The sequence below is a fragment of the Prionailurus bengalensis genome, chromosome E2 (genome assembly GCF_016509475.1).
Source record: "Prionailurus bengalensis isolate Pbe53 chromosome E2, Fcat_Pben_1.1_paternal_pri, whole genome shotgun sequence".
Lineage (NCBI taxonomy): Eukaryota > Metazoa > Chordata > Mammalia > Carnivora > Felidae > Prionailurus > Prionailurus bengalensis.
In genome coordinates this window covers 43,585,094-43,600,483 of record NC_057352.1, presented here as the reverse complement: position 1 = coordinate 43,600,483, position 15,390 = coordinate 43,585,094, and the positions used below count along the sequence as shown (strand labels likewise).

General features: G+C 43.7%; 1 protein-coding gene across 4 annotated transcripts in view; it reads right to left on the bottom strand.

Moving 5' to 3' along the window:
- Positions 1-2,444: 2,444 nt before the first annotated feature.
- The window catches only part of CTCF (CCCTC-binding factor), a 49,215-nt gene continuing 36,269 nt past the window's right edge, over positions 2,445-15,390 (bottom strand). For 2 of the 4 annotated variants that reach the window (XM_043600834.1, XM_043600835.1), the window contains 5 exons: positions 10,841-11,001; positions 10,128-10,310; positions 9,441-9,576; positions 5,153-5,314; positions 2,445-3,973 (listed from right to left, as the gene is read on the bottom strand). In XM_043600834.1, the coding sequence (XP_043456769.1) occupies positions 3,789-3,973; positions 5,153-5,314; positions 9,441-9,576; positions 10,128-10,310; positions 10,841-11,001 (827 nt within the window). In that variant the 3' untranslated portion in view covers positions 2,445-3,788. The remainder of the gene's footprint in view (positions 3,974-5,152; positions 5,315-9,440; positions 9,577-10,127; positions 10,311-10,840; positions 11,002-15,390) is intronic. The other 2 variants (XM_043600836.1, XM_043600837.1) reach the window with 1 other exon arrangement.

The window sequence follows — 15,390 nt, the reverse complement described above, 5'->3', positions numbered from 1 at the left end:
GAAAACCCACCTCAGTGGGACTTCTCTGTTTAGAATGGACTAGGATAAGAAATACAAGAGGGAATGTCTGCCAAAAGGGACTCTCAAGGCCAGCAACACATTGGTGGCATCTACCCCAGTCTGATGAGTGCTGTTGGGGTGGGTACAGGCTGCTGAAACCAGAATCAGCATGGAGATCAGGGCGGCAGTGACAAAACTACCACACTGCTATCAGAAACCAAGTGAACACATGGGACTCAGATCCTAACATGTTGAGTGACTCAGTGAGAAGGGGACAGGCCCTTCAGCTTGTCTGTGTTCTGGATGGTGTGACACTCCGTGGGCGCTCAGGAAATGCTAAAGCTCACAAGGAAGCATAAGCCCCGCCTGCTCCAGCAGCACAGGATGAGGCCAGGCCAGGCTGCACCTCCCAGGTTTGCCACAAGGCTCCCTTCAGATGGTTTTAAAAGACTAGATCCTGGGGCGCCTGTGTGGTTCAGCGGGTTGAGCTTCCAACTTCGGCTCAGGTGATGATCTCGTGGTTTCATGAGTTTGAGCCCCACATCGGGCTCACTGCTCTCAGCCTGTCAGCGCAGAGCCCGCTTCAGAGCCTCTGTTCCCCTCATTCTGCTCCTCCCTTGTTTGCACTCTCCCAAAAACAAATGGTTAAAAAAACAAAAAAACCAGCTAGGTCCTGACCGAAGGCAAGAGGACTCAGGTGCTTGCTGGGCACCTTGTCGGGCAGCAGGGGAGGGTGGTACCAACCCAGGTGTGGAAAGAGAGTATTTTACTCCAGTACTTGCTATTGGCTTAATAATGGGGAACAGCAGACAGGTCAGAGAACTTCCGCATCAAAAGTTCTCTGGTAAGGACTAACCATGAGAATTGGCTTCTGTACTTTGTTTATATATAAATATAATAAAAATATATTTTTAATTTTTTTTTAATTTATTTTTGACAGACAAGTGTGCGAGCATGAGCTGGGGAGGGGCAGAGAGGGAGACACAGAATCCGAAGCAGGTTCCAGATTCCAAGGTGTCAGCACAGAGCCTGACGTGGGGCTCGAACTCATGAACTATGAGATCGTGACCTGGGCCAAAGTTGGACGCTTAACTGACTGAGCCACCCAGGCGCCCCTATATTTATTTTTAAATGTTTATTTTTGAGAGAGAGCAAGCAGGGCAGGGCAGAGAGGGAGACAGAGAATCTGAAGCAGAGGCTCTGAGATGTCAGCTCAGAGCCTGACGAGGGGCTCAAAAATCATAAACTGTGAGGTCACGACCTGAGCCAAAGTTGGAAGTTTAACCAACTGAGCCACCCAGGTGTCCCGATTTATATTTTTAAGTCTGTATGTATATAATGGACTCACACAGGATACATCATGGGCTATGCAATGAGGAATCACTTTTCAGCGTCTCTTCCATCAGAATGTGACTTTTCTTGCCCCCTCCCCATCCCAAACATACTTTACACTTTCATTTGAATGTACACAATGAGAAAAAGCTATGCTGAAAATACAGATAAAGGCTTCACTGTTCTGCAGAGATTTTGTCATAAACACCAAGAAAGTTTACAAAACTCTATGGCCACTGGAACAATTCTGGAAGGGGGTACTCTGGCCCCCACGAGGGTTGGCCCATGCATGACAGAGACCCAATATTCTGACAACTTTCGACCCAAGGAACTGACTGCAAGGCTCAGAGTTTGAGGCCTCAGCTACCTGTTTTCCTGGGAGACAGGTCTATGTAGACAGTATGAGCAGCCAAAGGCCACACACATCTCAACTTTTGTTACTTCTCACTGAAAACCGCTAATTTGGGATTCTGGTTTAAAAGCCCTATAATTAGTGGCTGAAGATTTTACCTAAAATGGGTTTGCCAAAGCTATCTGCCCAGAAACGGCCAGCAGCATCAAGATGTTTCACTAATGCATCAACTTCCTATTCCAACTCCCTTTCCACCCTGTCTCTCCTGCAGTGCTTAACAAGCTACGCCATCTGAGTCTCTCTCCCTGCAGCCTGGTGACTAGACTACATGTGTCTCCCCCTCCTAAATTAGCCTCTCTAGAGCAAACTGGGCCCAGCTTCTGTTGTCCTGCACTTGGGCTCAAGTGAGCCCAGCCCTCAGTGAGCGGAGATCCAGAGTGCAGAACTTCCCATGAGCCCCTTCTCTAACATCTGTGGTTACCCCTGCCGTAGGAACCCACTCCTAAGGTGGACCATGGGGGCTGATAGCAGTCCATCCACACTTCGCTACTCACACACACCTTTGGGAAGTTAAAACCTGTGACAGGATGCACTCGATCCAACCATTTACCAAGATCATCTCCTAAGTGCTAGGGAGGAAGTGGCCATCCTGTGGTACAGAGCTTGCCTCTGAAAGGTGACCAGGCCTGCACTGCCTGAGGCCATGAGTGTGGGCCCTGTGGGGCCCCCATCAGGCAGAGATCACACACGACAGAGTATCTGGAGCACTTGTTAATCCGTTATGATTTATTAGCTGTACAGCAGTAGGTCCTCCTCCCCAGCTTTCAACCCCATTACATATTTTATTACAGGTCTCATGTTGGTGTCCTAAAATAATGAAAAATATCACACAGTACAGCTAAGTACAAAATGCATCAACCTAGAGTTTGATAGCTAACTGATGGCTCTTTTAAAAGCAATACACAGAAGAAAAAAGTGTTTGAAATCAGCAAGACTGAGGCTCTCTAAAAAACACATTTTAAACATGTGACAGTTCATGTGCAAGAATCACTTTTTAGTTGGTTTTGTTTCACATTATTATTATTACTTTTTTTTTTTTTTTTTTTTTTTTTTTTTTGCAGATCCAAAGTTTAAATTACTGACCTAGTGAAATTTTCTGGCCCAGCTTTTAAGGGCTGCTGTGACCCACTCATAATCATCCTTCTGCTTGAACAGAGGAGTTATAAAACACAAAATTCAGCTACAAACAGAGCAAAGAAAATGTGGATGGGAAATCATAACTGAAAGTTAATTGTACAAGGTTCAAATGCTGGCTCCATGGGCTGGAAATCCGATCTTCCACGTGGGTGTCCATCACTAGCGGCAGTAGTCTGGGTGCCGTTCTGCTACATGATTGTGATCCAATTCCTCGTCAACATTTACACACTACAGAGTCTGTGGTGACTTAATTTGCAAGTAATTAAAACGCTGGGTTTTCTTACACTGCACTTCTTTTCAACCTCTTAATTAATGGAAAAGATTAAAATGTAAAAAAAGTTATTTACAAGCTTGACCATACCAGAAACTCTGCCAAGAAAGAGGCAAAGCCTTCAGGACAGAAACCGATCGCAGCATGCCGTACTACTGGTGTGCAGCTGGCTCCGAGCAAAGGGAGTCAGGGAGAAGCAGAAGCAAAAACCAGTTTAAAAGTGTAAGTCCTTCCCAAGTCTGCATTTACAATTAAAAACTCTCCTGGGAAGAAGACCTAGAACTCTGGGAAACCTGGTGGCCATTCTGGAGTGGTTTACCATAGCCAAGAGAGAGGGTTCAATGTCTCTGTTTCCGTCTAAGAAAACCAGTCAGGCATCATCACTGTCCTCAGCACTTCACAGTAAACCCTCAGGGACTCAGAACATTCCATGATTTGCTAACATCAAACAGCAAGTTCTAGTTAAATCACATTTTTCTAACATCATCCTTGAAGTTTTAGTTCTCAGTATGTTTGGTAAAATGGTGTAAAATGATGCTTTTCCCAAAGCCAAAAGAAGAAAGAGGGAGAAAAATTAAGATGCAGGCCGTTTAAACACAGCCCAGAGCAGTCCTGGCGATGAGCAACGCCCTGCCATCACCGGTCCATCATGCTGAGGATCATCTCAGGCGTGAGGTCTCCGTTGGGGGCGTCTGCGGCGGCTGGCTGGGCCTCCTCCTCCTCCCCTTCCACGGGCTCGGCGTCTGGCTCTTTTTTTACTTCAACTATAATGTTCTCAATTGCACCTGTATTCTGGTCTTCCACCTGGATGATGGCTGTTGCTGGCAAGAAAGAGCATGAACAAAACAAATGCTCCATTAAAGCCCCTGAGGATTGCAAGGGTCCTTTCAGACTTGACACTAAATGGATGTCAGCAATGCAAGAAAGCCTCAGTAAGAACACAGAGAAAGCCAATTAAAAAAAAAAAAGGCTCAATGACCTAAAATGTGGCCATTCAAAAATCCCCAATACTCTAGAAACCATCAGTGAACAAAAGGCAGACATTCATCTTTATATGCCTCCCAAATTACATATTATAAGCCTTAGATTTCCTTTATATCATAAAGTTGAGCTTTACACCAATGCAAGATAGACAAAAGATGCAGACAGCACATGACGAAGAATACCTCACACTGTGTGATGCAGGACTGTGTTAGAGGCGACCCGCCTCTAGCGAGAACATGCCATTCCTGATTCTGAAGGTCTCCCACACTCAGGGCCCTCCACCAGTTTTTTCACTCAAGTATGTGTAGGCAAAGAGGTTCCCAGGACCTATAGTTAACCAACCTCACACTCTCCTGTGACAGACATCTATACGTGGGGTTCAGGAAGTACGTTAAAAACAACTTCTTAAATCTTGCATTTGTTAAGGAAAAAAACCCCACCAGCTTTCAGGTATCCAGACAATGAGTAGAATAGAGACCTGAGTCCCCCAGAGCCTGCTGTCATGGGGGCAGTGTCCAATACAGGACTGCTGCCCACTGCCACTTGTGATGTGGGGTACAGGCTAAATACCTCTTCTGTGTCCGCTCTTAAATCAGAAGGCGAGCACTTGAATCCAAAGGCCTGGAATTCTTAGGAGGAACAATCTCAGCACAGAAATTGCTTTATCCCTCCACCCTTTAAAATTTAGTTCTTTTATATTCACTGCCACATCAATTTTGCCAGCTGACTCTAACTGTGATGGTCTTGTAACCCCTACCACATTAGCAGTACCTATCTTGTACAGCACGAGTACCCTTCTACTCTGGACTTCTCACTGAAGCAGAAGAGGCCTCTAGCATCTTCCTCAGGTGTTACCCAGTAAAAACTAAACAACTGCTTCCGAGAGTTTGTTCAGGGTGTGACCTTAACTTGTTCTCATGGCTTAGTTCCTATCTTTCCCCAAAACAAGGACCCATCTGGCTCCTCCACATGCTGGGAGAGGATGCCAGCCTACTGAACTGAGACAAGTAACTTACGCTGGGTCTGTTTGGGCTGGTTGGTTCTGCCAGGGGGGCGTCCTCTCCGCTTCTTGGCAGGTGGTGGGGCTGGGGTCACAGGCTGAGGCTCTGGCTCGGGTTCAATTTCCACAGCAGGCTCCTCCTCATCCTCATTGTCATCCAGATCTGGCTCAGCATTTTCTTCTCACGAAATCAGGAATAACAGGTGGTGGGGCAAGAAGAAGTATGGTGGAAGAAAAATATGACACACACATATCACATATTCTGTTATGTCTAGTTACGTATTTATTTTAATAGAAATCCATGTAAAAATGCTTTTGCTAGAATTTTTGCTATCAACATTGACAGAGTAAACTGGTATTGTGGTAGAATTAATAAGCAAATCAGCTTGAAGACTACTATTCATACTTTATATGGACTGGATATTACTTTTTTCTTCTAGCTGTAGACGTCAGAATATTGAGTTTCAAATTCTTAACAGGCAACTCCATCATATGCTAGATAGACAAAAAAAACAGTGTTTAAGCTGAAAACATACGTTCCCTCTATTATACAAGGACAAAGCAGGACACCTAGCCTGAGACAGACCCTTGAAGATGTGCTCCTGCTTATCTCTGAGAGGAAGGTGTGTGTGTGTGTGCCAGAGAGCAAGACATAACTTCCTATTGCACTGTGACGTCCTATTACTAGGATAAGCAGCGAAGAGTTCTTTTAGGACTATTATTGATGTGTTTTTTTTTTTTTAAAGCCAAGTTTTTGGACTTAATTCCCAGCTATGTCAGATTCAATGGGTCATTCTCAACTCTCTAATTTTCTCTCTGATGCCATGATCACATAAAGGGAGACAGGACTATTGTAGAAAGAATACTGACAAGGAGCCCGATGATATGGCTTTGAATCCCACATATCTTACTAGGTGTATGTAAGGTGTCCCTTACTAGGGACAATTACCACAGTGAATCCCAGTTTCCTTGTATGATCTCTACACTTACTGCTGATTTGAGGATCAAAAGGACTGAACTAACAACACATATAATCATGCTCTATAACTTACACTCTCTAGCACAGACATAGCTCTTATTTACACCACAGATCACAGTTTTTAAATTCTCCATTATTCCATTCAGGCTTCATTACTTCATTTAATAAGAGGGGTTACCCTCATTTTATAGAAAAAGTGAAAAGCCAAGGGACTTGTAAGGCACGGCTGAACTGCAGGCAGGCAGAATTCACCTCTGGCCTCTGTCTGGGACTGTCCTGCTGCCCCTCCCCGCTCACCACAGCACACAAAGCACGTTCCCTGCCTTCCTCTCAGAAGCACAGGTTATACAGTCTTCCCCTGGGTCCAGACATTTAAATTTAGATATCAAAGACTAAATGCTTTATCTTCAGGACAAAATGCCTTATTTGTCAAATCCTAAGTGAAAATGTGGGGAATACATTGGTATGTGGCAGTGTGTCAAGAACAAGATGCTTCCCTGTTGAACTTATTCAAGCCCCCTATTGCCTAAGTTGGCATAATGCCTAGAAAACCAAACAAATTCAGTCAGAATTGGGGGAGAAAGCCACACAAAGAAGGTTAATAGGGTCAAAGGCTTATTGGCTTGGAGAGATTTTGGCAAAAAGCCTTGAAAATAGCAGTAGACTCTGCTGGTTAATCTCTGCAGGCAGAACTTCTGCGAGAGAACAAATATGACTGTGTGGCCTTGGTCAGCAAAGGGATGGAAGGCCCTGACTTTCGGGGGGGGGGGGGGGGTGGATACAAAGACACTGGGTACAAGGCCCAGACCCAAACTGTGCTCTACAAGCCAGCAGTGCAGAAGCCAAAGGAGGAATGGCAGAAATCTACTGGGAACCATCAGTAAAATCTTTAGCTGAAAGATGCTCTGGTGAAACATAATTAGGGAGTGAGGCTGATGGTGCACATCACCAAGAAGACTAAGGGCCAACGTCTGTGGCAGAAGGAGGCTCTGTAACTAGAAGCACTTACAGACATCCTTGAGCTCAAGGTTACCCATGGATCTCTGGTGGCATTTGGAGCCTGTGACTTCCCCTGGCTTCTCCCAACAGTCCATTCATTCATTTCTTAGCCAAACAAAGGGGTCCCACAAAGATTCTCAGTAAAGAGTGGTGTGGGGTTTTTGTTTTTTCATGTTTATTTATTTGTAATTTTTTTTTAATGTTTATTTTATTTTTGAGAGAGAGAGACTGTGGGGGAAGAGGGGAGGGGCAGAGAGAGAGACAGGGAGACAGAATCTGAAGCAGGTTCCAGGCTCAGAGCTGTCAGCACACAGCCCGATGCGGGGCTGGAACTCGGAAACGGTGAGATCGTGACCTAAGCCGAAGTCCGATGCCTAACCAACTGAGCCATCCAGGCGCCCCAATGTTTATTTATTTATTTTAGACAGAGAGAGTGTGTGAGCAGAGGAGGGGAAGTGAGAGAAGGAGAGAGAGAATCCCCACACTGTCAGCGTAGAGCCCGATGCGGAGCTCAAACTCACAAACTGTTATAGCATGACCTGAGCCGAAATCAAGAGTTGGACACTCAACTGACTGAGCCATCCAGGTGCCCCAAGGGTGGTATGCTTTTATAAAGATTAAAGCAAACCGACATTTTAAAGGAGGCATGTTTACTTAAAACCCAGTGATGAAGATAATGCTTAAAATAGATTTCTAGAAAAGACAGCAAAAAATAAATTACTCTTATGCTTACTGGATGAATAATCTCTCAGAAAAGTTCTAAATAGAAAAGTAAAGCCTTTATTAAAATATACAAAATACACAAAAACTAAAAAGGACCTTGTTACAGATCTAAATATAAAAAATCAGTACTTTCACAAGCAAGTTTTAGATAAAATCAATAAAGTCACTGAAGTTCTCAAACATGTTCAACCTTCAAAAATTTCAATCCCTCCCCATTATTACTGAAGCTTCTCCCCCCCAAGTTTGTTTATTTTGAGAGCGCACACATGTGCGTGCACATTGAGTGGGGAAGGGGCAGAGAGAGAATCCCAAGCAAGCAGGCTCTGCACTGTCAGTGTGGAGCCTGATGTGGGGTATGAACCCACAAACTGTGAGATCACAACGTGAGCCAAAACCAAAAGTCAGATGATTAACTGAGCCACCCAGCTGCCCCCGCTCCCCATTACTTCTAACAAGCATGCAAAAGACAAAATGAAGAGCCTTAGAAACACATAAGGCGCCATCTATAATCTTTCCAGTCCGATGGTGCTTCTGGGGTAGTGTATTCCCCAAAACAAAACCCCTTTACATACATCTTTTACCATAAAAAACTTAAATCTTTAGTCACAAATGTGCTTTCTCAACTACTTGGCCAGTAGTCCAAGTATCCACATTGAAAAAGCCTACCATCATGAAAAAGTGTGTACAATCAAATGTGACTCCTATGTTACCGACACTCTTGTTCTCCCTCCCTCTTCATGACTCTAGCACCTCAAAACCATACCAGAGCACCTGGATTTCATGACTAGAAAGGCAAAAACACCCCAGAAAGCATCAACGGTAGGAAAATAGGCAAAGTGTTACATTTTAAAATTCAGAGATTAAGGTAGGAAGAGAAAGGCTGACCTTCATGGATCTGATCAACACATCTCAAGGCTAGGCTGACACAGGCAGTCAAACCAGAAGTTGGTCAAGATGCTTAAGCAACCTTCTTCACGTCCATTAGATTCATTGCTCAAATCTAGACCAGCTTCCTAAATGTAAAAGTTATGAACATAGAAAAGAAACTCTGCTGGCCTTAGAATATTACTAATCTGAGTAAACTGAGTCAAGATATTAATTCTGCTTTGGCTTTAACTGAACATGTAACATATAAGACATTATCAAGCAATGGAATACCAGGAGAAAAAAAAAATGGCCCCAGAAACATACTAACTGCTGCTGTAAAAATATACACATTAGGGCGGCGCCTAGGTGGCTCAGTTGGTTAAGCGTCCGCTCTCGGTTTCAACTCAGGTCATGATCTCAAGTTTCATGGGATCAAGCCCCGCATCAGGTTCTGCGCTGACAGTGTGGAGTCTGTTTGGGATTTTCTCTCTCCTCTCTCTGCCCCTCCCCAGCTCTCTTTCCCTCAAAAACAAACAAAAAAACCAAAAAAAACCAAAAACAAACAAAACAAAACAAAACAAAACCCCACAAAAAACCATACACACATTAGGAAGACTAGAGGTTACAGAAATTAAGAGTGATTGGCCTATCTCTATATCCCAGCACATCCTACATAAATGTACTGGCAGCTGGGCACCAAAATCTGTGTAACTAAATCAAGAAACAAGGTACTCACCACTGTCAGAGGAGTCTTCTTTTTTAGAACGCATCTTTCTTTTTCTTCCACGTTTACTCTTCTTTGTTTCCCCTCCATTTTCCCCTTCTACGCCATCTGGACCAGCACAATTATCAGCATGTCTTGCCATGGTATTCTAACAAAAGAAATAAAACCTTCATTCATATTACTAAAATAGTTGATATCAGAATTAGACGTTGTCTTATTTTAGCTTAATAAATAAAATTTTGGGGTAACCATATTAAGTCCAAATGTTCTAGTATGTGTTAATAAGCACATTCTGAACATATTCTCCTCATTCAGGGGAAATGGCCTCCCTCTGGAGAGGGGAGACAGAGTGGGGAAAGGAAGGGAGCGAGAGGGAGACAAAGAAAAGTCCATCAGAAGAGGAGGCTGCATCCTCTGAACAGGGGCTCAGCAGCCTGCAGACAAGAGGAACATGGGAGATCAATCAGACCAGCTCCCTGTCCTGTGCAGAATGGCTCTAAGGGAAGATCCAGGACAGATCTATTCACAGATACTGAGTTCCCCTTCAGCAGAAGGGTTCACACATGCACAGAGAACCTCGAGGTGGGGATGAGTGGTCCTTTCCAAATGATAAGGCATCCCTGTGCTTATAACCTCAGTGGAAAATCAAGAACATGGTATTAAGAACCACAACAAGGGAAATAAAGTTCTGACTCTTACCCGGCGTGTAAATGTTTTCCCACACTTAGAACAGACAAAGGCTGCAGGGACAAAGTTGGGGTCATGATAACGTTTGAAGTGCATGTCAAGGAGTTGCTTCTGGCGGAAGGTCTTGTCGCAGTGGCTGCAGGCATAAGGCTTCTCCCCGGTGTGGGTGCGCTTGTGCATGATCATGTGCCTCTCCTGAAAGAAGGTAGGGGGGGGAGGGGGGGGAGGCCTCAGAGCCTGTCACAGGGCTGCTACACTAGCCACAACCTACATGCATGTGGTTGACAGGCCTTTCTCTCTGAAGGATCTAGGCTCAAAACTACCTGTCCAGGGGATAAAGTTGTCTCTACTGGGGTATAAAACTGCTTCCATCAATTCTAGTATAGATATGCTCCCCCCTACTGGGCTGCTTGTCTTGATCTCCCCCAACCAATAGGCCCCAGGAACAGATTCTTCTCTTTTCTCAAGTCCTGGACTTAATTCCCTCAGTTCTGAGAAAGCAGCCAGTATTTGGCCTGAGGGAGAGGTAAGCTGTGACCGAATAAAACATCAGGTGGGGACTGAGATGACAAAATTGATGAGTGAAACCTGTGGTGACATTCCTCATACATCAGTCTGAAAATACCATCCTTAAAAACAGCCACCATACAAGGAATATAAAAACCCTCTGATAAAACCTGACACTGACAGGGAATCAACTGCTTTCTAACTATGAAGGTCTCTACCTGTCTGCAAGCGTAATCACACTGATCACACTTAAAGCGCTTCTCGTTCTTGTGTGACTTCTGATGCTGGATGAGGGCATAGCGCTCATGAAACACAGCATCACAGTATCGACATTTCTTGCCTTGCTCAATATAGGAATGCTGCTTTCGCAAGTGGACACCTGAAAACAAAACACAAAGCCCAGTCTAACTTGTGAAACCACAAACAACATTTTTTCTCCTTCTTTAAAATAATTACTCTGGCTGCTGTACTGAAAATGAATTAAAAGGAGAAGAGAGACAGGTGAGAGAAGATGGTGGCCTAGAAGGAGCAGGGAGAACTGATGAGAGACTCAGGAAGTGAAATCAACAGGATTTAGTGACCAAATACAGAGCTAGGAAGAAGGTAGGTGTCAGAGACGATCTCCAAGTTCCTGGCTTCGAAAATCAAGTAGGTGGTATAACCATTTGCTGAGACAAGAACAGTGGAAAAGGGCTGAAGCCCTTTGTTTATTTTGGGGAAAGGGGGTTGGGGGGACTTTCAGACCTTTAGTTCTAGATATGTCAAATTTGAGATGCCAATGATATCCAAGTAAGGATAGGTATGGCAAGGGCTAGATAAGCCTAGCTCAAAGGAAAGATTTAGAGTATGAACTGGAGTTGTTAGGATTTGAGTTAGACCATGGGAGCTGATGAAATCACTAAGGCAAAAAGAATGAAAAAGAAGAGTTAGGGTCTTGCTTTAAGAAATCTATTAGGTTAAAAAAAAAAAAAAATCTAATAGGTAAGGGGTGCCTGGATGGCTGGATGGCTCAGTTGGTTGAGCATCTGACTTTGGCTCAGGTCATGATCTCATGGTTCGTGGGTTCAAGCCCCACGTTGGGTTCTCTGCTGTCAGCGCAGAGCCTCGTTTGGATCTTCTGTCTCCCTCTCTCTTCCCCTCCTCTGCTGGTTCTCTCTCTCAAAACAAATAAATAAACTTAAAAAAAAAAAAATCTAACAGGTAATGCTAGTGGGAGGAAAAGAGGTTAAAACAAGGGAAGGCTGAGAAGGAATAGAGAAGACAGATAACAAGCTATAGTGCCACTGAAGCCAAGGAAGAAAGTGTTTTAAGGAGGATGGCACAGTCCACTATGAAGAACACAAGAGATCAAGAGACATGGGAAGTAGAATGCTCCCTGCATTCAGCAATGCGGTGTTCTTATTGATCTTAAGAAGACTCACTTTACACAATAGGGTATAAGTCAGATGGGACGGGAATTAAGAGCTGAGGAAGGGAATACTGTGAGGGACAGAATTCTTTATGAGGGCTGGCAGAGAAAGAGACAAGAGTCAAACCTAAACACCCAAGTAACATAAAAAAATAAAATAAATGAACCAAAGATGACTCCTAGAGATCTACTGTACAGCGTAATTCCCATAGTTAAATTTTTTTAAAGACTGTATTTTTAAGTAATCTCTACACCTAACATGGGGCTCGAACTTAACAACCCTGCGATCAAGTTGCATACTCTACTGACTGAGCCAGCCAGGTGCCCTGAATTCCCAGTATATAATATTGCTATTACATATTAAACATTTTCTAAGAAGGAAAAAAAATTTTCTAAGAAGGTAGATCTTATTTAAGTGTTCTTATCACAAAAATTAAATAAAAAAAAGGAAGTTTCCGTGTACAAAAATTTCCAAATTTGGTTAAAAAAATTTTTTTTAATGTTTATTTATTTTTAATTTTTTTTATTAAAAAAAATTTTTTTTTTCAACGTTTATTTATTTTTGGGACAGAGAGAGACAGAGCATGAACGGGGGAGGGGCAGAGAGAGAGGGAGACACAGAATCGGAAACAGGCTCCAGGCTCTGAGCCATCAGCCCAGAGCCCGACGCGGGGCTCGAACTCACAGACCGCAAGATCGTGACCTGGCTGAAGTCGGACGCTTAACCGACTGCGCCACCCAGGTGCCCCTAATGTTTATTTTTGAGACAGAGAGAGAGAAAGAGACAGAGCATGAGTGGGGGAGGGTCAGAGAGAGAGGGAAACACAGACTCTGAAACAGGCTCCAGGCTCCGTGAGCTGTCAGCACAGAGCCTGATGTGGGGATTGAACCCACAAACCAGTGAGATCATGACCTGAGCCAAAGTCGGTCACTTAACCGACTGAGCGACCCAGTCACCCCCAAATTATGTTTTTTTTAAATTATTTTTTTAATGTTTATTTATTTCTGAGACAGAGAGAGACAGAGCATGAGTGGGGGAGCGGCAGAGAGAGAGGGAGACACAGAATCAGAAGCAGGCTCCAGGCTCTGAGCCATCAGCACAGAGCCCGACTCGGGGCTCGAACTCACAAACTGTGAGATCATGACCTGAGCCGAAGTCAGTCGCTCAACCTACTGAACCACCCAGGCGCCCCACCCCCAAATTATGTTCTAACAGGAAAAACTAGAGACTATAAAAAAAAAGTCAAACCTAGCGGGGGAAAACCTGTTCTTTTCCTTATTCAATGTTTATTTATTTATTTTGAGTGAGAGAGGATGTGAGCAGGGAAGGGGGCAAAGGAGAGAGGGAGAGAGAATCCCAAGCGGGCTTCAAAACGTGGGGCTCAATCCCATGACCACTGAGATCATGACTTGAGCCAAAATCAAGTGTCAGTAACTTAACCAACTGAACCACCCAGGCACCCTAAGACTTTTTCTTTTCTTTTAATCTTCAAAAAAAAATTTTTTAAATTTACTTATTTTGAGAGAGGGAGAGAGCGAGAGTCCCAAGCAGGCTCCAGTCAGTGCAGAGCCCAACACAGGGCTTGAACTCATAAACCGTGAGATCATGACCTGAGTCGAAACCAAGAGTTGGATACCCAACCCAATGAGCCACCCAGGCGCCCCCAATACTTTTTCTTTTTTTTAAGACAGGAGAAATGTAAGCGTGTTTAGAGTTGAGGGGAAAGACAGGAATAAAGTGTGAAGATGAGGGATAAAGTGTGAAGAAGAAGGAGGTGGTACAGGATGGTATAAAAACTGCAAACACAAGACAGTAGGATCAAGACTAAGGCAAAAGGACAACAAGAGGAGTGATGCCAACTCTCTTGCAGCAAATGAGGAACGAGAAGATGAATGCACACTGGCTTACAGATTTGATAACAGGAATTTGGGAGTTTCGATCCTTACTTTTTCAGGGCGTGAACCCATGAACTGTGAGATCCTGACCTGAGCCAAAATCAAGAGTCAGATGCTTAACCGATTGAGCCACCTAGGTGCCCTACAAAGTGATAAATTTTAATTATGGCATATTAGTGTGAAATCAGGCCTGCTTTGAAGAGGGAACATAAACTTCTTTGGGACTGGTTTTGGGAAATAACTATTATTTGACAGCTCCTAGGCAATTATGTAGGGCCCAAGGGGTATCATGCAAATATAAAACATCCAAGATATTTATTTATATCATAAAAGTGAATAATTTTAAAAAATTGAATAATCTAGGGGTGCCTGGGTAGCTCAGTCAGTGGAACTTCTGACTTCGGCTTAGATCATGATCTCACAGTTCCTGGGTTTGAGCCCCACGATGGGCTCTGTGCTGACAGCTCAGAGCCTGAAGCCTACTTCAGATTCTGTGTCTCCCTCTCTCTCTGCCCCTCCCCAACTCATGCTGTCTCTCTCTCTCAAAAATAAACATTAAAATGTTTTTTGAATAATCCAGACAGTGGCCTAGTAGCTCACACACATTGCCATGAGATATTATTAATTTAGATTTTGGTTTCTGTACCGTAAGAATAGAAAAACTCACTCATTTATCAGAGGACAGTGCCTCTTAAATCTTTCCAACAAAGTCCTCTTAACAGCAGAGTAGGACGAACACATGACACATGGGTCTTATGTGGAGCCCAAAGTCCTCTGCTTCAAACCTGTGGTTTCATCTTAAAAATGAATGTTAGATGTTAAAAAAATTAAAAATCTTACAACTTGAAAAAATGTGCGCTAGTCTGCATTTTGCTTAATATGGTCATGTTAATACAAAAATGATTTAAGACACCAGCTAAATTATAGAACTTTACATAAAATCTTTGAGTAAAACCAATGTTGCAGAAAGATAGGGCATGTTTATGCTATGGCTCAGTATGCTCCTGATATGACCCAAGTACTTCTATGTTCCTCAGTAGAACTAGAGGCTCTTAACAGCACTCAGGAGCAGCTTGCCATTATAAGCTGTGTAGTGTAGCAGCTCTGGTCAAGCTACCTGTTGGAGCATCAAATTTATCACCTATAATACTAAAATACACATGACTTGGTAACTTCATATGGTTGTTGTGAAGATCAAATGAGTTAAAAAGTAAAACAAAGCTGGGGCACCTGGGTGGCTCAGTCAGTTAAGCGTCCGACTTCGGCTCAGGTCGTGATCTCACAGTTCCTGGGTTAGAGCCCTGTGTTAGGCTCTATGCTAACAGTTGAGAGCCTGGAGCCTGCCTTGGACTCTGTCTCCCTCTGTCTCTGCCCCTCCCCCCACTCACACTTGGTCTCTCTCTCTCAAAAAGAAAAGTTAAAGTAAAAGATATTTTGTAAAGTATAGCATTTTACCTAAATATA